General features: G+C 43.9%; 1 protein-coding gene across 1 annotated transcript in view; it reads right to left on the reverse strand.

The window, feature by feature from the left end:
* Positions 1-612: 612 nt before the first annotated feature.
* LOC124614230 overlaps positions 613-26008 on the reverse strand; it is a 412079-nt gene continuing 386683 nt past the window's right edge. Inside the window, exon 4 of the mRNA XM_047142926.1 lies at positions 613-2709. Coding sequence (XP_046998882.1) covers positions 2459-2709 — 251 coding nt within the window. The 3' untranslated portion in view covers positions 613-2458. The remainder of the gene's footprint in view (positions 2710-26008) is intronic.

Below are 26008 nucleotides of genomic sequence, written 5' to 3' on the forward strand. Positions count from 1 at the left end.
ATGTGTGTTATGTAATATACATTAATAAAGGAAGCATTAACGTAACAAGTTATTCTTGTGAGTATTGAACAATATTGACAAATGGATCACTGAAGTTAAGAAATAGTCTAATATGATATCAGACCACAAAGCATTTATTGCAGTTTGATAGTAATATAATCACTGTAACACTTAATTTTCTACAAGGAAGTTCCTTGACATAAATTTTTGTATACTTTGTTTATACTGAATTCATTATAGCGGTATAAATAGTTATTTATGGCCAGTCTGATTAACAGAAGACAGTTTTATATTCCACAGATTACTGTATGCTGACAGGTTGTCATCATACTTAACAGAGGCCGAAGGGTATTCCAGCATTTCATGTTGTCTAAATTGAGCAATCTGCACAGGAATACTAATGGTGTGAGATATAGGCAGTGTCGGTCTGAAATTACTTGGTTTATTTTTGATAGTTATTTAATAAAACTATAATAGGCCACCCGCATTCATCACATTTGCCCAGTGCATACCACCAGCAGACTTAAGCCGAACAATTAGTGTAATTAACTCTGCATAGGTGAGTGTGTTGCATCCTCATGTCACTGCAAGTAGTTTTGGAACATATGGTTACTAATGCTGATATCGTAGTGTTTTAATTAACTCAAAAATGGTAGATTAACATAATTGTTGTAAACATAGCCTGTTGTTCTTATTGTGAGCAGTCTCCAAGTGTATTATAAAAAAATAGTAAAGAATTATTTTTTCCTTACAGAGTATGCAATGGTTACTTAACCGAAAGCTCAAAAGATTTCACGTCACAAGCTACAATATTTGTAACTAAACCAACATTACTTACATTTCCTTTTTATGAGGTACGTGAAGAATATCATTAGTTGTAACATTCTAGTTCTTATTATTTTTTATTCATGCAAATATAACACAATAACTGAACATTTAATAATTACATGAATTCTTTTGCTCTGCTTTATAGTTATTGCCCATGACAATTAACATTTTATCAGCGACACAAAAATGAAAGATGAAGAAACAAACAATGTCGCCACACTTCACGCACATTATATAGCTTCTACCATATTACTTTATCAAAATTGCAGTTTCATTCTTTACATCGATCAAGCATGAGCCACATGTAGTAAGCAAAATTCACGTTGTATTGAAACACTTCCCAGCAACGTGTCTTTAATATTACGGTTTCCCTTCCTCACTGTGGTTGATACGTATTTCTGGATCTCATTCGTGAACTATTTTCCATCGTGTATACAACTATCCAACTACAGACGAGCTGCTGATCATAATACTTTTGGTTTACAAATACACTTAACTACTTAAGACCCTACTTATTATAACTTTTAAATAGAACTTTTTTTCAAAGGCTTAACGCATCTACACGCAGGCAACCTCATACGTCATCTGGTAAGAAATTTGCAAGTGATCTGAAAAAAAAAAAAAAATCAAATAATCCTTCTGGCAAAATTCTGCTCTGCTGCAATCTTGTAGCATTAAACGTCTTCCTCAAGCGTGACGCCTACTACATTTTATGCTACATTGTGTTTTTTCCTCGCTACAAACTGCGCATTTGCAATACCACCGGTGTCGTAACACAGTTAAATGGTCTAGTAATTTCTGTACGAATTACATGGTTCTTCTCATCACAGTTCCACCACTACAATTTTAACGCAGAACAGTCTAATTACAATATCTATAGGCTAATGACTGCTATCGAAATAGCCGAGTATGAAGCAATTGTTGCTTAGTACCTTTGTTGTACTGATTTTTATATTGGCTGATTTGGACTGTCGATTGGATGTCGTACTGTCTAAACAGTTAAATTTAATTAATCAATCGATGTACAGTTCTTTTTGTTCCGTAGTACGGTAAGCCACATCAAAATTAGAGACAGTGTGACTTGTGAATCGGAGAAATAGCTTAGTGAAAGAAGTATTTCTCATGTCGCTTTGCCATTAATTTCTTTTACTGCATGCCGACATTCTGTATTTGTTACCGAAAGTATTGCCTCTCTATTCGAATGAAATATTCGTGCTGTTCGTGAAAAATAAATCAGTTTCATATATACTTCCAACGCACAAACCGTGGTAAATGTGCGATTACTTCGTGCTTAATGCGACGAGGTACTGAACACAGACTGCAACGCTTCTAAACTAAGCGAATTTTGCAAGAAAAGAAAGTACAGGGGAGACTGAAAAGCAGTAGATTTTGGGTGTGTGAAATCTAAACTTAAACATTCGATACGACACTGCGTACGAGGCTCGTGTGGGAAACGTAACTGAAGGCGGGTGACGGGTCGTGGCGAGACGTAGGTGTCGACTGCGACGCGAGAGGTTTTGCAAACGCGGGTTAACTGGCGTTCCGTGGCGTCTCTGCTAGCGGGCTTTGCTGCTGGTGCTGCCTGGAGGTCGGATGGTTGGTGTGGCGACAGCCGGCCGGCGAGGCGGCGTTATAAGGCGCTGGGGGCAGCCGACACACTGGCGCCAGCGCCTGCGCCAGCCGCCAACAACGCTATCGCCAGCAGCGCACCCGCCGCCGGGCCAGACCGCGAGCGCGCTGAGTTGCAGCGGTCCTCGTTGCACGTGCAGTACTGCACGTGCACATCGTGTGTGCCCGATCGCTGGAAGCACGAGCGGCCGTCGGAATTCGAGTCATCCGTCAGGTAGCCGCAGCCGCGTACCACACGAGTCTTCCCGTACACTGCAAAATTAAGAAAAAGGAAAAACTAGGTTACAATCTTTGGTACAACAGATTCAGAAAAGCAGTAGCGTGTCACCTCTGCAAGTTGCTGGTGTCGGGCGTCCTACCGCCAGGCGCCAACGACCCCAACTGTTCTTCATTCTAGCAACTGGCTCGCCATGTACGATAATATACCTAGAAAGAACTAACAACGCTGGCTATTTACGCGTAAGCACACTCAACAAAAAATTAATCGACCCCAGAAGACATGTTAATACGTTTAGCGTCCACGAGATTCTTACAGTATCCTGTATCCAGCTAAAGCCACTCATTGATGATGAAAGTGGACTATCAGACCAATTGTGTGATTGGATTGAAGAGTTCCTAGATAACAGAACGCAGCATGTCATTCTCAATGGAGGGAAGTCTTCCGAAGTAAGAGTGATTTCAGGTGCGCCGCAGGGGAGTGTCGTAGGACCGTTGCTATTCACAATATACATAAACGACCTTGTGGATGACATCGGAAGTTCACTGAGGCTTTTTGCGGATGATGCTGTGGTATATCGAGAGGTTGTAACAATGGAATATTGTACTGAAATGCAGGAGCATCTGCAGCGAATTGACGCATGGTGCAGGGAATGGCAATTGAATCTCAATGTAGACAAGTGTAATGAGCTGCGAATACATAGAAAGAATGATCCCTTATCATTTAGCTACAATATAGCAGGTCAGCAACTGGAAGCAGTTAATTCCATAAATTGTCTGGGAGTACGCATTAGGAGTGATTTAAAATGGAATGATCATATAAATTTGATCGTCGGTAAAGCAGATGCCAGACTGAGATTCATTGGAAGAATCGTAATGAAATGCAATCCGAAAACAAAGGAAGTAGGTTACAGTACCCTTGTTCGCCCACTGCTTGAATACTGCTCAGCAGTGTGGGATCCGTACCCGATAGGGTTAATAGAAGAGATAGAGAAGATCCAACAGAGAGCAGCACGCTTCGTTACAGGATCATTTAGTAATCGCGAAAGCCTCACGGAGATGATAGATAAACTCCAGTGGAAGACTCTGCAGGAGAGACACTCAGTAGCTCGGTACGGCCTTTTGTTAAAGTTTCGAGAACCTTCACCGAAGAGTCAAGCAGTATATTGCTCCCTCCTACGTATATCTCGCGAAGAGACCATGAGGATAAAATCAGAGGGATTAGAGCCCACACAGAAGCATACCAGCAATCCTTCTTTCCACGAACAATACGAGACTGGAATAGAAGAGAGACCGATAGAGGTACTCAAGGTACCCTCCGCCACACACCGTCAGGTGGCTTGCAGTGTATGGATGTAGATGTAGATGTAGAGCTACCAAATTGTGAGGATGTTATTGCTACATTTCACCAATGTGATAAAAGTGCGGTAGTTTCACGTACATAAGTTATAAAAGGGCAGCGCACTGGCGGAGCTGTCTTTGCACTCAGGTGATTCGTATGTAAAGGCTTGCGACGTAATTATGGTCGCACGAAGAGAATTAACAGATTTTGAACTCTGATTGGTAGTTGGAGCTACACGCATGGGACATCCCGTTTCGAAAATCGTTGCGGAATTCAATATTCCGAAATCCATTGTCAAGAGTGTGCGGAGAATACCAAATTTCAGGCATTACCTCTCACCATGGACAACGCAGTAGCCGACGGTCTTCACTTGATCGTGAGCAGCGGCGGTTGCATAGAGATGTCAGTGATAACAGATAAGCAACACTGCGTGAAATAACTGCAGAAATCAATGTGGGACGTACCACGAACGTATCCGTTAGGACAAATGGTTCAAATGCCCCTAGAACTTAGAATTAGTAAACCTAACTAACCTAAGGACATCACACACATCCATGCCCGAGGCAGGATTCGAACCTGCGACCGCAGCGGTCTCGCGGTTCCAGACTGCAGCGCCCAGAACCGCACGGCCACTTCGGCCGGCTCCGTTAGGACAGAGGGGCAAGATTTGGCATTAATAGGATATGATGGCCGACGATCGACGCAAGCGCGTTTGCTAACATCACGACATCGCCTCTCCTGGGCTCGTGATCATATCGGTTGGAAATCTGTGGCCTGGTCAGATGACTCCCCTTTTCAGTTGGTAAGAGCCGATGGTAAGGTTCAGGTGTGGTGCAGACCCCACAAAGCCATGGATCCAAGTTGTCAACAAGGCACTGTGCAAGCTGGTGGTAGCTCCATAATCGTGTAGACAGTGTCTACATGGAATGGACTGGGTTCTGTTGTCCAACTGAACCTATCACTGACTGGAAATATTTATGTCTGGCTACCTGGAGACCATTTGCAGCCATTCATGTTCCCAAACAACGATGAAATTTTTGTGGATGACAATACGCCACATCACCGGGCCACAGTTGTTCACTATTGCTTTGAAGAAAATTCTGGAGCGAATGATTTGGTCTCCCAGATCGCCCAACATGAATCCCATCGAACATTTATGGAACATAATCGTGAGGTCAGTTTGTGCATAAAATCCTGCTGCGGCAGCACTTCTGCAGTTATGGACGGCTGTAGAGGCAGCATGGCTCACTATTTCTGCAGGGGACCCCCAACGACTTGTTGAGTCCATGCCATGTCGAGTTACTGCATTAGGCTTGGCAAAAGGAGGTCCGACACGATATTTGGAAGTATCCCATGACTTTTGTCACCTCATTGTAGTTCCAGATATTTGCTATGGGATTAAGGCCGGGTGATTTACCACGCTAGTCGAGGTGCCTGAATGTTTGTGAAATCAGTGCAGCCCTGTGAACGTGACTGTTGTCGTAATGGAAGATGGGAGTGTCCATAGCATACTTTTCTTAAACTTACAGAAGTAAGGGCAACATCTGGTCATGGAGAATGTTGAAATGGAAATGGAAATGCCCTGTGGCTAGGGCCTTCCATCGGGTAGACCGTTCGCCTGGTGCAAGTCTTTCGAGTTGACGTCACTTCGGCGACTTGCGTGTCGATGGGGATGAAATGATGATGATAAGGACAACACAAGACCCAGTCCCTGAGTGTAGAAAATCTCCTATCCAGCCGGGAATCGAACCCGGGCCGTTAGGTATGACATTCCGTCACACTAATCACTCAGCTGCCAGATGTGGACAGTCTTGAAATGGACACCCTGCTTCATGTTCACAGTAACCTGAATGATTGGGGCCAAGTCACAGTGCGAAAAACACCCAGAAAACATCACAGAACCACCTCTGGCTTAGCCTGAACTACACCTCCACATACTGCAAGCTAAATAGTTCAGTGAGCCGTCGGTGCACTCGATATGTTGCATGATTTGAAAAGAGACTAAATCGCAACTCATCAAATCACACTATATGCCTCCAGTCAGCTACTGTCCAGTCTCTGTGTGCTTGGCCCATTGCAGAATTCCAGCTCGATGTACCACTGTGAGAAATGGCTTATTGTGCGATACCCTATACCAAATGTCCGTTGTAGGCAGTTCCCTTCGCAATGTTTATTCAAAAACTAGTTGAAATGGACTTGCATTAATTGACGGCATTATATCCTGCCAGGTTTTTAACCGATCGTCAGTGAAGAGGCATGACTCATCTCTGCTCCCTTTCATTTAGGATCTAATTATGACTGTTGTTCTTACGTCATGTTGCATTGCTGAGAGCAGTATGTCATTCCCTGTAGACATGCTGTGTGGTACGTGTTGACATGCTAACAAGCTAGACAACTTCGTTCCCGGTGCGCTCAAGGGTACATCCAACCACGATAGCTCTTTTCTATCCTTCAGACACATCTCCACGTTGACTCAACTTACTGCTCTGATTCCAAACAACAGACCGGCCATTACTTATCACTTCACTGTTGTGGCTTACGTCAGCAGTGGAAGGTCACATGACAAACCGGTACTTGTTCTACACCATCTACAATGCACCAAAGCGACCAGTTTGCTCGTATGAGAGAGTGACTGCTCCGTGAACTCATACGAGCAAGCTGCCTAAACAAATATGACTTGATAACAAACTCATCAGAATATTCTAATAGACACGGAATTTGTTACGTTCGTAACATATGATGAAGATAATGACGGTGATGTTTATGAAACTGATGATTAACTGATGAAAAACATATTAGATGATAGAATTGCTACACCAACATTTTCTCCATAGTCACTTATCAGATATACACCGAGGTGAAAAAAGTCATGGGGTACCTCCTAATACAGTGTCGAACCTCCTTTTGCCTGGTGCAGTGCAGCAATTCGATGTGGTATGGACTCAACAAGTAGTTGGAAGCCCCTGCAGCAATATTCAGCCACACCGCCTCTATTGCCATCCATAACTGCGAAAGTGTTGCTGGTACAGGATTTTTTTGCATGAACTGACCTCGCGATTATATCCAGTTCGATAGGATCCATGTCGAGCGATCTGGGTGGCCAAATAATTCGCTCGAATTGTCCAGAATGTTCTTCAAACCAATCGCGAACAACTATGGTCCCATGACATGGCACATTGTCATCTACAAAAACATCATCGTTATTTGGGAACATGAAGTTCATGAATGGATCCGAATAATCTCCAAGTAACTGAAAACAATCAGGACCCAGTCCATCACATGTAAACACAGCCCGCACCATTAGCGAGCCACCATCAGCTTGACAGTGCTTTATTGACAACGTCGGTCCATGGCCGCGTGAGGTCTGCAAACACTGCTGCTCTCGGTCGTTAAGTGCAGGCCGTAGATCACTGCGCAGTCCGTAGTGACAGGTAATACCAATTGAATTCCCTAACGATTTCCAAAATGGAATGTCCCATGCGTCTAGCTCCAACTACCACTTTGCATCCAGAGTCCGTTAATTTCCGCCGGGCGGCCATAATTACGTCTGAAACATTTTCACCTGAATCACCCGAGTACAACTGACAGTCCCGCCAATCCACAACCCTTTTATGTCTCGTTCATGCGACACTACTGCCATCTGTGTAAGTGCATATCACTGTCCGATGATTTTTGTCACAACAGCGTACGTACGACGAGTGAATAATTGACACCATGTATATCAGATGTAAGAATAGTTATACCAAAATGTTCTCTATAGTAACATACCAGATATAGGTAGAAAAAGTGGAAATGTAAGGCATCACAATCATACAGCAAGACGTGGTTCTCGAGCTTCAGCAGAAAAACAGGATGAAGGGTGGGTACTTCAGGCACCCATCGTCAGCTTCATGTTCCTGTGGTGAACGGAATCAGGGTAGGATGCCCTTACCGATCTCTAGACAACACTCCCGTAATGAAATCGAGGCCTGGCGAATGCTCTGTAGAATTGCAGAGCGCCGGAGTCGCGATCTGAGCTACTAAAGTCTCTTCTGATTGTTTTCTCAGATGATAAACTGAGTAGTAACCTGACATTTTCTACCGATTCTACGAGTCGTTTAACAGTCAATTTCAATGAAAGGGATAGTTATGACGCTGAACGAAGAGAAAACAATGGAAAACTATTCACTCACAAAGAACATTCTACAACTCATAGATACTCCGCAAGCTACCGTATGGTGCGTGTCGGAGGGTACCCCGTACCACTACTAGTCAATTTCTTTTCTATTCCATTCGCAAATAGAGCGAGGGAAAACGACTATCTGTATGCCTCTGTACGTGCCCTGATCTATCAAATTTTATCTTCATGGTCCTTACGCGGAACGTACATTGGCGGCAGTAGAATCGTTCTCCAGTTAGCCTCAAATGCCGGGCCTCTAAATTTTCTCAATAGTGTTCCTCGTAAAGAACGTCGCCTTCCCTCCAGCAATTCTCATTCGAATTCCCGAAGCATCTCCGTAATACTTTCGTGATAATTCGAAACTTCCAGTGACAAATCTAGCAGCCCGCCTCTGAATTGCTTCGATGTCTTTCCTAATTCCGAGCAGGGGCGGATCCCAAACATTCAAAAGTTACTCAACAGTGGCTCGCACTACTGTCCTATATGCGGTGTCCTTTACAGATGATCCACGCTTTCCTAAAATTCTTCCAATAAACCGAAGTCGATCATTCGCTTTCTCTACTACAATTCTCACACGCTCACTTCATTTCATATCGCTTTGCAACGTTAACGCCTAGACATTTAATTGACGTGAGTGTGTCAAGCGGCACACCACTAACACTGTATTCGAACATTATGGGTTTGTTTTTCCTGCTCATTAACTTACATTTTTCTATATTTAGAAGTAGCTGTAATTCATCACACCAACTAGAAATTTTGTTCAAGTCACCTTGTATGCTCCTGCAGTCACTCATCTTCGACACCTTTCTATACACCACAGTGTCATCAGCAAACAGCCGCACGCTGCTCCTTACGCTGTCCGACATATGATTTATGCGTATAACACACTTGCCTGGGGCAATCCTGACAATACTCTTGTTGTGATGAACACAAGAAGTGTTTTAACGATGGATGGAACTCTGATTGGCTTTGGAAAAGAAGCTAACTCTTAAAACATTGCCTTGAAGGTATTTATTCTTCTGAATTAATCAGCTTGGCAGAGAATCACATGAACCAACAAAAAATTATATTACGAGGGTGAGTCAAATGAAAACCTTAAATTTGCAATAACAAAGCGAAATTTCAAGCAGTTATCCGGTAAGTTGGTAAGCGTGCTACAGCGTGCAGAATGGCCTATAGGTGGCAGCATAGTGCAGATGCACACATACCGTCGCAGTATCAGTATAAAGATGGTCGCCCCACTTGCAACTTGCACCAGGGAAGAACAGCGTTCTGTTATTCGGTTTTTGCGTAGTGAAGGTGTGAAACCTATTGAAATTCGTCGACGAATGAAGGTTCAGTACGGTGATGCATGTTTGTCACAGCAGCAAGTCTACGAATGGAATAGGAAGTTCGCAAATGGTGTGACTTCAGTGGAAGATGCTCCTCGTCCAGGTCAGGCACAACGAGTTGTGACTCCACAGAACATTGCAGCAGTTGAAGCCATAATGAAGGAAAGCCGCCGAGTGACACTGAATTACATTGCAGCATGTTTACAGATTGTCATGGGTCAGCACACCACAGTTTCACTAAATGTCTGCAAGATGGGTGCCTCGGCAGCTGACTCCTGAAGTGAGAGAACGACATGTTGATGCTTGTGAAGAACTTCTTCGGCGCTTTGAACGAGAAGGTAATGGCTTCCTTGCAAGAATCGTTACTGTGGACGAAACCTGGGTTCACTTCCACCACCCAGAAACGAAGAGAGCGAGCAAGGAATGGCGCCATTCCTCATCACCAAAACCAAAGAAGTTTCGAACAGAACCATCAGCAGGGAAGGTTATGCCGACTCTCTTTTGGGACGAAAAAGGCGTCATTTTGGAGCATAGCATGCCTAGAGGGACCACTGTCGCCAGTACATCATACAGAGATCTCCCAAAAAATCATCTGCGGCCTGCAATGAAATCAAAGCGACGTGGATTGCTGTCAGCAGGTGTCCTTTTGCAACATGACAATGCAAGGCCCCACACTGCCTGTACAACAGTTGCAACCATCAGAGACCTGCATTTTGAGTGTCTTTCTCATCCACTATACTCACCAGACCTTGCCCCAAGTGATTTCCATATGTTTGGACCACCCAAAGACGGAATGGGAGGAAAGAAATTCGGTTCTGATGAAGAGGTACGGCATGCGGTGCATGAGTGGTTGCACGAACTACCAAAAGAATTTTTTTTCTAAAGGAATTTATGCACTTTGTAAGCCCCGGAGGACTTGCTCTGAGCGTGGGGGAGATTATGTTGAAACGTGATACAGATTTGTACCACTTCTGCACAATAAATAATATTTTTAAAAAAATGTAAGGTTTTCATTTGACTCACCCTCGTAATACGAGTAAATCGACGAAACTAAAAGTATCTTAATGTAGTCTGGTAAGCATTCTCCAAAACAAGAGACACGCTGATATAGACTGATCAACCAAAACATTATGACTACCTCATTTGAAACGTAATACAGAAGCGGTTTACGTAGCATGAGTTCGACAGGTTCTTGGTACGACTCCAGAGGTGTGTGGCACAAGCTGTCTATGCACAAGTTACGCACTTCCCGTGGTTTGTGGGCACAGAGCTGGCACCTCTTAACATCTCATATGTGTCCCATCGAGTTCAGATCAGGCGAAATTGGTGGCCACTACGTCACTGTAAGTTCACTATCGCGCTACTCACACCAATTGCCTTATGGTAGGTATAGTTACCTGCCGGAAGATACCATCGCCTTCAGGGAAAACATGTATAATGAAAGGATGTAGGTGGTGTCCGATAACGTTCACGTAGTCCGCAGTTGTCATGGTGCCATCAGTTATTGCCGCAGGTCCGATGGTAGCCCAGGTGAAAGCCTCCCATAGCAGAATACTGCCTCCGCCAGTCTGTACCCGTAGCGCGGTCCGCATTTCAAGCAGCCGTTTTCGCCTGGATGACGGCGCATCCGGACATGACAGTCCATCTGGTAAAAAACTAGAAACGTGATTCATACGACGAAGTGACAAGTTTCCACTAATCTATTGTAATTGATGACGACGATGGTTGAACGTGGGGTCGCGTAGCGATGGTTTGTTGTGGAGCTCCATGATTAGCGTGCTCTGAAGCCCTCGTGCCTGCACTGGCATTGTAATCCGCCATCAGACCTCCTGCAGGTCGCCATCTGCTCTGCTTTACAGAACGTGCAAGCCTCCGAGGTGTGGAGATGCAACAGCTTGTCGCCCACACGTGGTTCCACCGTCCTTCAACCACTTTCCATATTATGCTCATGACAGTTGCACACCTACGGCCGACGGGTTTCGCAGTTTCCAAAATGCTCGTTGCCCGATGTGGGGCCGTTTGGCTTTTGGAAAAGTCACTTTTGTCCTTATTTGCGACCCGTGTCATCGCTAGAAAGATTTCCCATTTGTGTCTGCCCCGCTTATGTAATGCACTTTCCGCACCGCGTCGCATGCCCGCAGTGCAACCAGGCGGCGTTTAATCCCGCTGTGAGCAGTAATGGTAATGCTTTGCTCATCAGTGCAGTAAGCGCGTGAACGAAACATCTGTATGACGCCTCCACGAGGAGGAGGTGTTTCAGTGGAAACGGGACCAGTACCATCAAATTCACACTGCGTACTGCTCGATGGATAAGAAGCTTCGAGGTGCCACACACAGCGGTGGTCAGGCCAATTTCTACCATTACGTAAGACTGGGCGGCCGCCTGGGGCGGCTAAGAGCAGAAAAAATTAAGTTCGAATCAAACAATGAAACAGTTGGGCAAATGAGGAGAAAAAAAATGAAAAAGAGGAAATATGAAAACACCGAACTATTTTCAAAAGCGTACGGAGCAGTTACTTAATAAGCCTTTACTTACTTTGACAAAGGTAAAGACATTGCCTCTATCTAACTCAAAACTAAAGCACCCGCTAGTGATTCATCTCGCCCGAGCACTGGAGAGGTGCACGTTCGCTGCCTTGCGATCATAACGCGACTTTATGCTATACCTCCCTCAGTCCCTCTTTTTGTTTTTGTGACTGCAGGTCATTCGTCAATTGCCAGTTGTATTGAGTGGTTCTGTTGATGTTTTTAGTTCTACTGTTATTTCCTGTCGATAATCGATCACGTATTCACAAGTTAGGTTTTAAACTTTTCTTTTAACATAGTAAAAGGTGAGTGCAGTTCATCATACCCATGCATAAAAATGAGATAGTGTCTATCTGTCTCTGATAGGCTGAGACTCGCAGAGAGAGGAGGAGACTGGTGTTTAACGTCCTGTCGACAACGAGGTCATTAGAGACGGAGCACAAGCTGGGATTAGGGAAGAATGGGGAAGGAAATCGGCAGTGCCCTTTCATACGAACCATCTCGGCATTTGCCTGAAGCGATTTAGGGAGATCGCGGGAAACCTAAATCAGGATGGCCGGACGCGGGTTTGAACCGTCGTCCTCCCGAATGCGAGTCCAATATGCTAACCACTGTGCCACCTCGCTCAGTCGCAGAGAGAAAAGAGCTGCATTGTCTTTTCTCAAACAAATTAGCTGTCGTTTCCTTAAACTAGGACGTATGTATTTGTTGTTCTTAACCAACTTTAAAGAACTGGCGACAAAGAGTGAAAACTGACGACTGTCCCCAGAAAATGAGGACGTCTGCTCGCCTTAGTTTAATGGGAGATTTGAATTGTAGTGCCGTTGGCTGTTGGTGGTGGTGGTCGTGGGAGAGGGGATATCGGACAGACCTATAGTAGTAAAATAAATAGAGGATAGTCATTTTTCAACTACAGCCTAGGGCGGCAAAACACCTAGCAATGGTCCAGGCGGTGGTTCATCATCTATTTTGAAGCGTTTGCACTATCGGTATTGATTCGTATGGTGTTTTACCAGTCTTTGGATTGGGAATTACTATTACAAGGGTCGAATGAAAAGTAATGCCTTCAGTACTGAAAGGAACCAACGGGGTTAACGATTATGGGTAAAGAATTGTAATATTTCTTTATTTACCGCCTATGCCGTAGCAGAGAATTAGATTGTTTCATAACAGATATTAAAGAGAATATCAATGAGTAATTTCATCCTGAAATAACGTAGACCACAAATCATAATTATAGTTAATTTGCGCCTGAAGTAGACCGGACGCATTCTCTTTCTTGTCCGTCATTAGTGGTAATCTGATGTATAGAAACTTTAATCCGCCATTTCATGCAATCCCATTTGATGCGACAGCTGATGCAATAATAATATAAACATTGTGGAAAAAGCATTGTTCAACTGGACATACCAGTGAACTGGTGCGAAAAAAAGATATAAAATAAATCAAGCTGTGTTATGTGTCTCGTTAATTTCATTAATCAAAATATGAGCGTTTTCTACCCTCGACGAAATTAACTGCTTATAAGCATACAGAGAGGTGCATGGTCAAATAAATTATTCACTACGAAGTATAAGTTAGAATGTTACAGAGCACATTGAAAGGTGATAAATATCGATTCGGATTTAGTATGGACTGTCGACTGTGCGGCAGATAGCAAATTTATACCATGATACGATATGTGAACCTTCCAAGTAATAATGAATTACAGTATCATTAATTTCTGAAATGTAGCACATGCCAATCGAAACGACACAATAAGAATTCGAGAAAGTATTTTTAAAAAAAAAAAGCAATAGTGATGATTTAAGTCTCAATTTTGAGAGAAATATGCTTGCCTAAAGTTTAATCGACATTTTTCTTTCAACCTGTCTTCTCTGTCCTCAGTTAAACTTGCTAGAGGTAGTCTATTCTTTCCGATTAATTTCAACAGATAAAAAGCCGAAACGTGACCCACGCGTCTACCACAAGTAGAAGGAACTTTCTCGTACGGTCACATTTTCACGTTGTACCTGCATAACGAATTGATAAGAGAAATAGAATATCATTTGGAATATTATAACTGATTTTTGTTAAGAATTTTTGATGGAGAACGTAACAAGCCACAAATTCTCAGCTGATTTACAGCCACGGAGTTCAACAAGAACCAGCATGGAGAAAACAAAATTGATTGTTGTTGTTGTTGAAGAACAGCGTTGCTCATGCTAATCGGCCTCGGCTCCCAGTAAAGAGTGGTCTTCGCGGTTTCAGATTTGAGCGTAACTCTGTCCGAATGGCCGGGTTTCTTCAGAGCCCAGAGAGCCTGTGCGTGTGTCCTGCGTTACATAAGCGGCCCTGAAGCCTTAAAACAGCGAGGCGGGTATCGATCTGTGGCTTCCAAGTTGACTGCCCCCTCTACCACTACCTACAGGGGTTGGACAAAAATATGGATACATCGCTAGAAATGCATGCTTGGACATAAATGCGGATGTCAGTCAAGTCTGCAGATTGCACTATTGTGTTTGACAATGAACGGCACTTGTCCAATGTCCTCAATACGTTGCAAGTGTGAATCGTGGTCAGAACAGTGTTGTGTGTACTCGTTAAGTGCATCACGTCGGAGCTCGAGGCATTCGAACATGGGCAGATTGTTGGTTCTCGTGCGGTGGGTGCTTCCGTAACCATGGTAGCCGAAGTGTTTGGTGTTTCAAAAGGGACCGCATCATACCAGGTGTAGGGAAAGCGGAAAACATCATCCGCTAAGTCACAACGCGGACGTAAGTGTGCGTTGAGTGATCCTGATGGAAGGCCATTGATGAGGACTCTGATGAAAAATAAAAAGATGGCAGCTGCAGAGGTCACTGCAGAGCCGAATGTCGCAATCGCAAAATCTGGCAGTACGAAAGCAATACGAAGGGAGCTTCATAAGCAGGGGATTGCAGGGCAAGCTAGAATTCCAAATCCACACATCAGTGCCGAAGCCGTAAAACCTGGACTGTTGAGCAATGGAAGAATGTCATCTGGTTGGTTGTTTCCAACTTCTGCCTAACAAGGGGAGGCCACGACGTTTGGATCGTGGATTTACGCAAACTTCGTACACTCGTAATACTCCATGAGGACAACAAAATGTGTAAGCAGTAGCGCGTATTTCTCAAGTGTTATTGAGAAAATCGCAAGATAATTTCGGTCGTCAAATAAATACCTGCGCGTGGCCATTTTTAACGTGAAGCTGCGGCAGCCGAGTGGTTAGCGTTCAAGCACCGTAATCGCTGTATCGCTGGATCGAGTTATTTTCTTTACTATTTATATTACAATTGATATAATGGGAAAAATACGTGTAATCGGATGAACTTTTATTGAATTTACAATGTTATTTGGCAGTCTACAAATTTTTATTATCACAAATAATATAATATTCATAACTTTATGTTTTCCATATTTTGACGAAAAATACCATCCTGCAACTTGTAATGTCGAAAGCGACGATTAATTGTACATCTCTCGCAAGCCTTGTGTGCCGGTCAAAACTTGCCGGTAACAGGTAGTTTCGGGCTCCTTCCAGGTATAATGGATTTCTCAAATCACGGACAAGCATACATTTTCAGTATCACTTTATGCGATTGGTCGATGGTTATGAATATTATATTATTTGCGATATTAAAAAATTTGTAGACAGCCAAATAACATTGTAAATTTAACAAAAGTTCATCCGATTACGCGTATTTTCCCATTATATCAATTGTAATATAAATAGTAAAGAAAATGATTGTGTTGAAAATAAAAAAAAGAAACTGACGAACGGGACTCGATTCATCGAACCAGCGATTAAGTGGCTTGAACGCTAACCACTTTTTTTTTTTTTTTTTTTTTTTTAAAGGTGTGCTTTTGTTTGTTGATCCTTCCACTCAGTTTCTTTTTATTACAGAGGCCAACCGGCACTCTGACCGAACACACTGAGCTACCGTGCCGGCTATCACTCGGCTGCCGCCGCTTCACGGCAAAAATGGCAAAAATGGCCACGCGCAGATATACTATGTATATTTGACGACCGAAATTATCTTTCGATTTTCTCAATAACGCTTGAGAACTACGCGCTACAGCTTACACATTTTGTTGTCCTCATGGAGTACTACGAGCGTACGAAGTTTGCAGTAAATCCGCGTTCCAAACGCCGTGGCTTCCCCTTGTAAGTTTATGTTCCAAGATTAAACATGACTGGAGTTCGGCGACGATATGGGCAGCCATATCGTGGTATTCCATGAGTATAATGGTTACTCTGCAAGGTCTCTCTAGTGCCAAGCCAGCCGCTGTGGTCGAACGGTTCTAGGCGCTTCAGTCCGGAAGCGCGCGGCTGTTACGGTCGCAAGTTCGAATCTTGCCTCGGGCATGGATGTGTGTTATGTCCTTAGGTTAGTTGGATCTAAGTGGTTCTAAGTCTAGGGGACTGATGACCTCAGATGTTAAGTCCCATAGTGCTTAGAGCCATTTGAACCATTTCGAACTAGTGCCAAGGACTATGTGATCATTTTGGACAATCACGTCCATCCCATGTACAATGTTTGTTACCCAAATGTCATACTGTTTTTCTTGAAGAAAGACGCCCTGTTCGCACAGCTCGCATCGTCCAAGAGTCGTTTTCTGAGCATGAGGATGAATTGTCGCGCCTCCCCCGGTTATCACAATCACCAAATCACAATGTTATTTACTTTTCTGGTCTACTTTGGAGACTAGGGTGTGTGATCGCTATGCACCGCCATCATCGTTACCTGAAGTTGCTACCATTTTGCAACGAGAATGATGTAAGATTATATTTAAAACTTTAAAGGGCCTGTATTTATCCATTCCGAGACGACTGGTAGCTATTTTGAATGCTAATGGTTTTCCAGTACCATATTTGGCATGACAGTTTGTTGTGCTTTTGGTGTTTCCACGTATTTGTAACCCCCCCTCCCCCTCCCCCCTGCATATCCCGGCGCATTGCACAGTCGTTTCCGCAAGACGAGCTGTCGGCCCTGTCTGGTGAGGGTGCACTGATAGGCATGACTCAGAACTTCAAGGAATCAAGAACTCTGTTCTCGAGAACAAAATGGAATTGAATACACCTCCGAGAACCGAGAACTTTTATGAGAACAACCAAAACCCGTTCTCGTTCTGGTCTCGAGCGACGATGACATGATCTGCGGAACGGGAGGTCTCGTTCTCGGATGTGGAATTCGAACAACTGACATCAGTTCTTGAGAACGTAGAGAACACGTTTGAATCAAGAACTCTTCATTTCTCGGTTTGTGCAACACTAGTCTTGATCGTCTCTCGACGCTAATACTCTGACGAAAAATAAATAAATAAATATTCGCAAACGCAAGAAAGAGTTGTGCGACACACACGAAAGTTGGTAGGCGTGGTTCTACATCTGAAAGATGATGCCTACTCAAAGATTAGAACCGAACATATCTGGAAGAAGTCAAAAGAAACGGGATGCTGATTCCAGAATGAGATTTTCACTTTGCAGCGGAGTGTGCGCTGATGTGAAACTTCCTGGCAGATTAAAACTGTGTGCCCGACCGAGACTCGAACTCGGGACCTTTGCCTTTCGCGGGCAAGTGCTCTAGCATCTGAGCTACCGAAGCACGATCGTCGAGATACTGGCAGAAGTAAAGCTGTGAGTACCGGGCGTGAATTGTGCTTCGGTAGCTCAGATGCTGGAGCACTTGCCCGCGAAAGGCAAAGGTCCCGAGTTCGAGTCTCGGTCGGGCACACAGTTTTAATCTGCCAGGAAGTTTCATATCAGCGCACACTCTGCTGCAGAGTGAAAATCTCATTCTGGAAACATCCTCCAGGCTGTGGCTAAGCCATGTCTCCGCAGTATCCTTTCTTTCAGGAGTGCTAGTTCTGCAAGGTTCGCAGGAGAGCTTCTGTAAAGTTTGGAAGGTGGGAGATGAGATACTGGCAGAAGTAAAGCTATGAGTACCGGGCGTGAATCGTGCTTCGGTAGCTCAGATGGTAGAGCACTTGCCCGCGAAAGGCAAAGGTCCCGAGTTCGAGTCTCGGTCGGGCACACAGTTTTAATCTGCCGGGATGCTGATTGATTTCTAGGATCCATAAGAGAATCAGCAATAAGCCTTCTGAAATCGCCAGAAGGGATTCGGGAAAACCACAGCAAAAAATTTTCAGGACGGAAATGCGACCGAGTCTCGTCCAGATGCAAATCATGTGACTCAACTACGGGTCCACATCGCGCTCATATCAAGGAAAACCCTGGTGAGACGGTTCACTTAATTAGGGAAGATTTTTTTTTTTTTTTCGTTCTTCGAATACCTGACGGCTACCAGAAGACTAGGCAAGTTGTTACAGCGGAGATTAATGAAACACGTACGGAGTTGTGGAAACGAAAGTCTACACACTGTTGATTTATCAAATCTGAACAGAGTATGTCTGCGTCGATGGTCCAGCCCGATAGAACCGCTTTGTGTTAGCATGTTTAGTCTGACCGCAGAACGAACACCACCACTTCTTTCGAACTATTCCAATTCTCGACGTCATTTACTGGAGCCCTGTTATATTTTCCACATTAAATTGCGCAATCGATCATTTGAGTCAAACTGTAATGCTCTATTCACTCCTTTCATTTCACTTCAGCAGTTTATTTGTTTGTAAAATAATTTGCCTTTCTCGTTGATTAAATTTAGTTGTACTTTTTAAATGAAGAAGGAAAGCCATTTATAGAGATAGAAGTACCAACTCTGAAATGCATTCTTGATTCTGCGAAGACTTTCGTATGTTTTTGCCATTTTTATAGCGGAGACATGGACTTTCAAAAGTTTTTGAGCGTGGCAGAGTAACAGTAATGCCAGCCTAGAGTAAAGCTATATACAGATTTCTACCCCTTAGATAACACGCTAGTTTACAAAGGTTTTTTCTCAGTCAATAAGGGACAGTGAAATAAAGAATGTGGCTTTGTGAAGTTCTGTTAACTCGTCAAAAGCAGAGACAGGAATGGTGGCTGTTAGTGCTAGGGGGGATCAGGAACAAAATTTTCCCTCTGCAGATAGTTCACAGTTTTTCGCCTTTGTATTTTGCACAACGTTTTTGTGGACACAGGGTTTGCAGCCCCTCATCCCAGTGAACATTTCTCGCAAATTTATGCGTATTATGTCGCATGATCAACGTGACACACGAGGCGGAAATATTCAGTGGCATGCTGCAGCGTTCTTTATAGTGGAAGCGACGCGTGTAAAAGAAAAGGACGAAAATAAATGTAAAGAGAAATGAGTCTGCAATTTTTTGTTCAAGTCTCGTGGATAAGAGGCACTTAATCAGTACACCTAACATTCACGCGACAGGCCCTGTAGCAATCTTTCTGCAAGAAGCTGCTTTGGTTTCCTTCGACGACAGCCTTGATAGACGATGTGCCTTTTTTAGGCAAACAGAAAGCCTGATAACGATTATCGAAATTTTCAAACGGTATTTCCAAGCTGGTTCTGCATACACCATCTTCTATGCCATTTTAACATTTTCTACTGCAGTATCTGCTAGATCGAGCTTCTCTTTCTTGAAGAAAAAACATAAAGCAAAATCTGACGATCTTCCAACTTATTTCCTATCATTTTCGAAGTTATTACAGAAAATCCCGAAAACGACTTCAGTGTAACGTGTGCTCCCTGGCATGTTACGTAAACCTGGCATTTCAGCTAGGTCATCGAGTTACGCAACAGCATTCGGAAAAGCAAGAGTGAATCGGAATGAATCTACACGAAATAACAAACCCAAAGAAATTATTCGTCAACGCAATACTTCGTGTTGGCTTAATCATTCTACTCTACTTAATCGTTCTACTGCTCAGATTTGTGCATTTGTTAAAAGGTCATAAAGGTACGAGTATCTCGACATAAGTTTACGAATTACATAGGATGACATTATCAGATTATTTACCTGACTGTGTCCTCTAGAAAGTTCGCCCTCTACCGATCAAATTAATCTCCTCGTACAACAGTTTACAATGCAAATTATAGCTTGGAATAACGGTTGATCATATTCTAGATTACTGTACTACAATTAGAACTTTATCGACAGAAAGTTGTTTCAGAATAAGACTCACTATAATCGCTTTAGCCACATTTGTTCTGTGAGGAAACGCTGTGGATTGTCAATAAACGGAGTGTGCCATTATGAATACATTGATTAGGGTGATACACAAGCTTCTAGCATTGTAGTTTCCACGATCTTGTTTCCACATCTTATTCGATACGCCTTGACTTTTGCACATATGATGAAAGGCTATGGTATTTGTGAGCTAGAGATAATAGTCTGTCAGGTGAAAAGAAAGGAAGACTTCCGGATTTTTAGCATGGTAGAGAAGCCAAGGCAACAGGCAGAGTGCAGTCTAGGGAATCACAACAAGACATTAATTATCTATTTTCAGATAGCCCATTAGACGATGCGGATTCGCCACACACAGGAAGACCACTGGGCTTTGTTGCAGGCCTTTTGAGCAGTTTAATCCACTATGAAACACGACAGTCAGCCCGAGAACAAGCAGTCGTGATGATTTGTGACTAGTCAACGGTGCGTCTCATTTATAACCCGTAGGTTTGCAATGGAAACCTCACTCTTTAAGTGAAAATATAAAAAAATCCGCGGGTTACCATTTGTACATTAACGTCTACAATATTGCAGTGCCTGTGTTATTAAGAAGTACGATGTAACGTTCCTTTGGACATGCATGCACGCGTGTATTAACAGGTATCATGATTACTTTTGAAGTAATTAACAGTTTACTTTCTTTTTTTTTTCATCATTTGACTGCCCTTTGTAATGTTCCTTGTGAGTGTGGCAGCGGATGTGTGGGAGTACGGATTACTGTTGACCGCTGTTTTGAACATCAACGTCACATTAAGTATAGTACATAACTTTTAAAAATGATCAGTTTCCGAGCATAGCCTAAGGAATAAACACAAGATTATGTTCGCAAAGACGAAGATCCTGGCTCACACTTCGAATTATTGGGACTCTGTTCATGGAAGCAGTGGAAATTAGAATTTGTGACAGCAATTTCAATAGCAGCTATGCACTCAGCAGTGCATGGAAGCGTCGCTTGATAGAGAGCGGTCATAGAGGAAGACTTCACGTAGTTCACCACCTCATAGGGGTGGTGACGCTTGTAACCCCTCGTTACATATCGGGTCTTTTTTGAAGCTAAAATTTATTCGAACTGGCAGTGAAAAGTCCCATATTTCATAGAAAATCACGAATTCCCGTTTTAAAGTAGATACAATTAAATAAAAAATAATAAGAGCCAGTGGAATAGAGTATTATAGGCAAAGTAGCAATGAGCTTTATTCAAAAATGGCTCTGAGCACTATGGGACTTAACTTCTGAGGTCATCAGTCCCCTAGAACCAAGAACTACTTAAACCTAACTAACCTAAGGTCATCACACACATCCATGCCCGAGGCAGGATTCGAACCTGCGACCGTAGCGGTGGCGCGGTTCCAGACTGTAGCGCCTAGAACCGCTCAACCACCCCGGCCGGCGTGCTTTATTCAAAGAGTCTCTAACAAACTTTCTTTTGTTTTACAACTACTACATAAATCCAATGCACGTATCTTTAGCGTATGGGAGTCTTTATCGTTTGGGATTTTGTAGCATCTGGGAGTCCTTGTGTTCGAGATTTTAGTGTTCGAGCTTTTAGCGCTTGAGTCCTGAGTATTCGCGTCTCTTAAGTTCATGCGGCACTGCGTGCAACTGTTAACTTCATTGAAAGCCAGGTCCATTAAAAGCAAATTTCTGTTTGTTTAATTTATTGCCAAAAGTACGAAAACTGACAGAAATGAGATAACGCTAACATCCAGCGAACCTCTCTGTCGATAAAAGATCGCTACCACTACCCCAGCTTAAGAACCTCAGTTGTTGCCGAAGCAACCACGCGTCACAACTTGACTTTGTGTTAAAGACTCTGTTTGGACATTTACTACCGGGCTAAAGCGGACCATTCATAGTAGTGAATCATATCAAGAAAACAGTGTTAATAAAAACCGAGTGAACAGGAAAAACTATAGTGTCCTCTGATTTCGAATAGAGTATGACGAGAAGTGTATCTTGTATTTGATTATCTTTGGACAATAATAATAGTGATATTTTATTTCACATGAATACTAAAGGGAATAATTTTCAACGGGCAATACATGGTGCTGTGTTAAATGAACCGCGTGACTTTTGAAGGAAGTGATTTGGTGTACATGTGCTACGCAAATCAAAGATATCAATTCATTTTGAAACGCGAATGTAATTGTTATGAGCATCTTGGGCGGCAATCGCTAAACATCGCAGTTCGCCAATAGTAATAAAATGAATCTAAACTTATTAACGAAAGATTCTGACTAAAATTAGTACAGAGAGCGGACATAATTAACAAATATTGACTGCAGCAACAAATACTATTGCGTCGCCTCGCTTTCGCGTATCTCGACGAGGTGAAGAATACTGACTGGGCAGAGAAAAAGGACATTACAGCTTTTGCAGATCGTGGAAGTGCCAGTAGGTATCAATAAGAGGAGTCACACGCTGTAAGCGACGCTGGACCTTGAGCACAATCACGGTAGAGGGTCCCACCTCAGCATTTACCGTCCCCATGACGTCGTCATGGCGCTATCTGGTCCTCCATCGTGATGCTGTATGCCCGACCGGGACTCGTATGGCAAGACGACGTGCTGATTCTCCTGCGTCCAGAGTCCCCTTTGGGCTCACCATTGTCGGCGCGCCTGGGTCTGTTGTCGCGTCAGGGCAGTCCGCAACGACCTTAGCCGTGCTCACAGTCCGTGGTGCTCCACATGCCGGCACGGTGTCCGTCACTATACATAAATGGCTGCAAACAAGCTAGTTTCCTGACTTGAGGTAGGCGACGTGTCTGTGTGATTATGCACGCCTGATCGAACGGCGAAAACCTGGGACCCAGCGTGTATCGAAAACCGACACACACGGACCGATACCTGCACAAACTGTCAAACCACCACCCGAGCCAGAAAAGAGGCATGATTAGTACGCTCGTAACGAGAGCAGGACGAATATGTGAGGCCCAACACCTCAAACGAGAAATGCAACACCTGGAAACTGTCCTGAGGGCAATGGGTACTCCAAAAAATTATATGAGAAGTGTAATAGAGCCAAACATTCGGCGAAGTAAGGAACCAGAAAAAGAAATGTCGGGTACGGCCTTTCTGCCATACATTCCCAGAGTGACGGACAGAATCGGCCGTATATTGCGCAAACATGTCGTAAAGACGATTTTCAAACCGACAAGGAAGATCAAAGAGTGTCTTAGATCGGCGAAGAAGAAAAGAACCACTTGCAATGTCGGGAATATACCGTATACCATGCACATGTGGAAAATTTTATGTCGGAATGACTGGACGATCCATCAACACCAGGATCAACGAGCATAAGCGACATTGTAGGTTGGGGCAGGTGGAGAAATCGGCCGTGGCAGAGCACGCACTCAATGAGACCGACCACGTAATAAAATTCGCCGACACGGAAGTTCTGGCTGTAGAGAAGCACTATCACACGCGCTTGTTCAGAGAAGCTGTAGAAATACAGAAACACGCGAATAGTTTGAACAAGAAAGAGGAAAGCCTTAAGGTCAACGGATCCTGGCTTCCCGTACTGCAGCGAACGACCGTCGCAGGTAGCAAGAGGAGAACCGCACCGGAAATGACCGCGGAGAAGCCCTCGGACGTTAGCGCCAGGTACATATAGTCTGCGCCCGCTAGCTCGGCTCCAGTTCACCACCGGCAATGGAGGGTGAAGCTTTGACAATGCCAGCCACTCGTGCTGGCGAAACGTCAGAAAAATCATTAGATGAACGTCGGCCGAAGAACCCGAGACAGAAGCCAATAGGCAGTTTTCAACAAGTGGCCACGAAAGCCTTAACAATTTTGTAAAATTTCTGTTCTCTCAAGCACTAATTGCGTGAGGTGGTTGAGATCCTGGATGCCGTTGAGTATGGCTCTCTTGAATCCATAGATTCTATACTCGCATGGAAGTTGTTGGATTCCATCCACCACGATCAGCAACATAAAAAAAAAAAAAATGGTTCAAATGGCTCTGAGCACTATGCGACTCAACTTCTGAGGTCATCAGTCGCCTAGAACTTAGAACTAATTAAACCTAACTAACCTAAGGACATCACACACATCCATTCCCGAGGCAGGATTCGAACCTGCGACCGTAGCGGTCACGCGGTTCCAGACTGAAGCGCCTTTAACCGCACGGCCACACCGGCCGGCCATCAGCAACATCGTCAGGGCCGGTGCGAGAACATTTTTTCCACATTTTCCCCTCGTACATTTTACCCTGTGTCAGTTATCGTTAATAATTGTGATACGTACTGTATACAATCTTGCACTGGGCGGCCCTAGTGCCTCTCCCAGTTGACGCCCAAAGCGGCTGCTTCTAACTGCGATACGTCCTTTATAGAAATCTTGCTGTTGTGTCACCTCCAGAGGTGTACAAATTCCCCTCGCAGCCTGCTTGCCCCTAGCTCCTCTGCAACCATTCATACAGGTCAGCCTGCCGCGACGTAAACACAAGAGTGCGCGTGTACTGAGGCACAGTGGGTAATGCGGCCGATTTGGGCTCCCGCACGCACGGGCTACCTGGGGTCCCGCAGGCCTGCCAAGCTTCGCGGGACCCGCTCAGCTTGCTGCGCCTGACAGGTTGCGCTGTCAAGCTACCATGACTAGAGTAGCCAGGTAGTTAGCCCGCAGTTCATTTATCGCAACGGTGGGGGCAGCACAATGAATAGGTCGAACTTTAGTGAGATTGAAAAAAATTGACAACCGGCGAAGACATGCTGGTAACGAAACAGAGCACAAGTGCCGCATGGGAAACGTTTTTGGTGTATTTATGAGGCCGCTTCAAATAAATCGGTATGTGTGTCTCAATGCAAACTATGTAAAAAAACTCTTAAGTACTTAGGGAACCTCGAGTATATTACGACATGTGTGCAAATTTGACAAGCAGTTCCCTCACTCCGTAAATATCTTGAAAGAGGATAAAGATTTAGTGGCCGAAAAGTGCGTCGAAATGAGTGCTAAGGACCTGAGACCATTTAGCAGTATCGAGGGAGATGGATTTCTTAATTTAGGGCAGACACTGATCGACATAGGTAAAAACGAGGAAGAGAGTGAAGAATGTGAAGAATGTTTATACTGCTATGACTTCTCTGAAGGAGGCTGGATACGGTGTATTAGCTGCGGACGCTGGGCTCACGGCACTTGTGCAGGGATAGAAAGTGATGATGACGAAGCTGTCCACACTTGTGTACTACGTGAAAGTGAGAGGCCTAAATAAAACGTAATACCTGATTCTACAATTGGCAGAACCATGTTTCGAAACCTAATCGTCACATTATTACGTTATTCCTGTCCTTATTTCAGCTTTAGAGATGAATTCATGCTAGTTCCCCATCTTACCCCGCATATGAAGCAAGACGGACAATTGGTAGTTTATGTTTCAAATCCAGATATTTCTAACTAAATGTAACACGTTTGCAGATTAATTGCATGTTATAGTAATTCAGTGGTTAAGTAAACAAATGATAGTCAAACCTACTTGAATTAGTTTAATTTTGTCCCTTTTGTAAGGGTTTAAAGTTAGCTTCCCCATCTTGCCCCGCCTTCCCCTATATAGATAGTAAGCCCGAAATATAAGCGTAAAGGAAGAATGTACAAGTAAAACCCAATATTTTTTGACCTGATATTAATATATATACAATGTTGGGGTTTGTCTTTTGGTGCTCAGGTAAAATAAAAACTTTTAATTAACGTTCATAATACGACAATGACGGGCGCAGACTAAACGACTGCGTAGCGCAGCTTAGCAGTAATACGGGCAGGCAAGCAAGTTTCCCGCAGCCTGCCCGGGTTGGGTTCTGCTTGGTTTGGCTGGGAGTGAAGCAGCCTGCCCTTTCTGTTGACAACGCACAGCGGCCTGCCCGCCTGG

Source organism: Schistocerca americana, chromosome 1 (assembly GCF_021461395.2).
Source record: "Schistocerca americana isolate TAMUIC-IGC-003095 chromosome 1, iqSchAmer2.1, whole genome shotgun sequence".
NCBI lineage: Eukaryota > Metazoa > Arthropoda > Insecta > Orthoptera > Acrididae > Schistocerca > Schistocerca americana.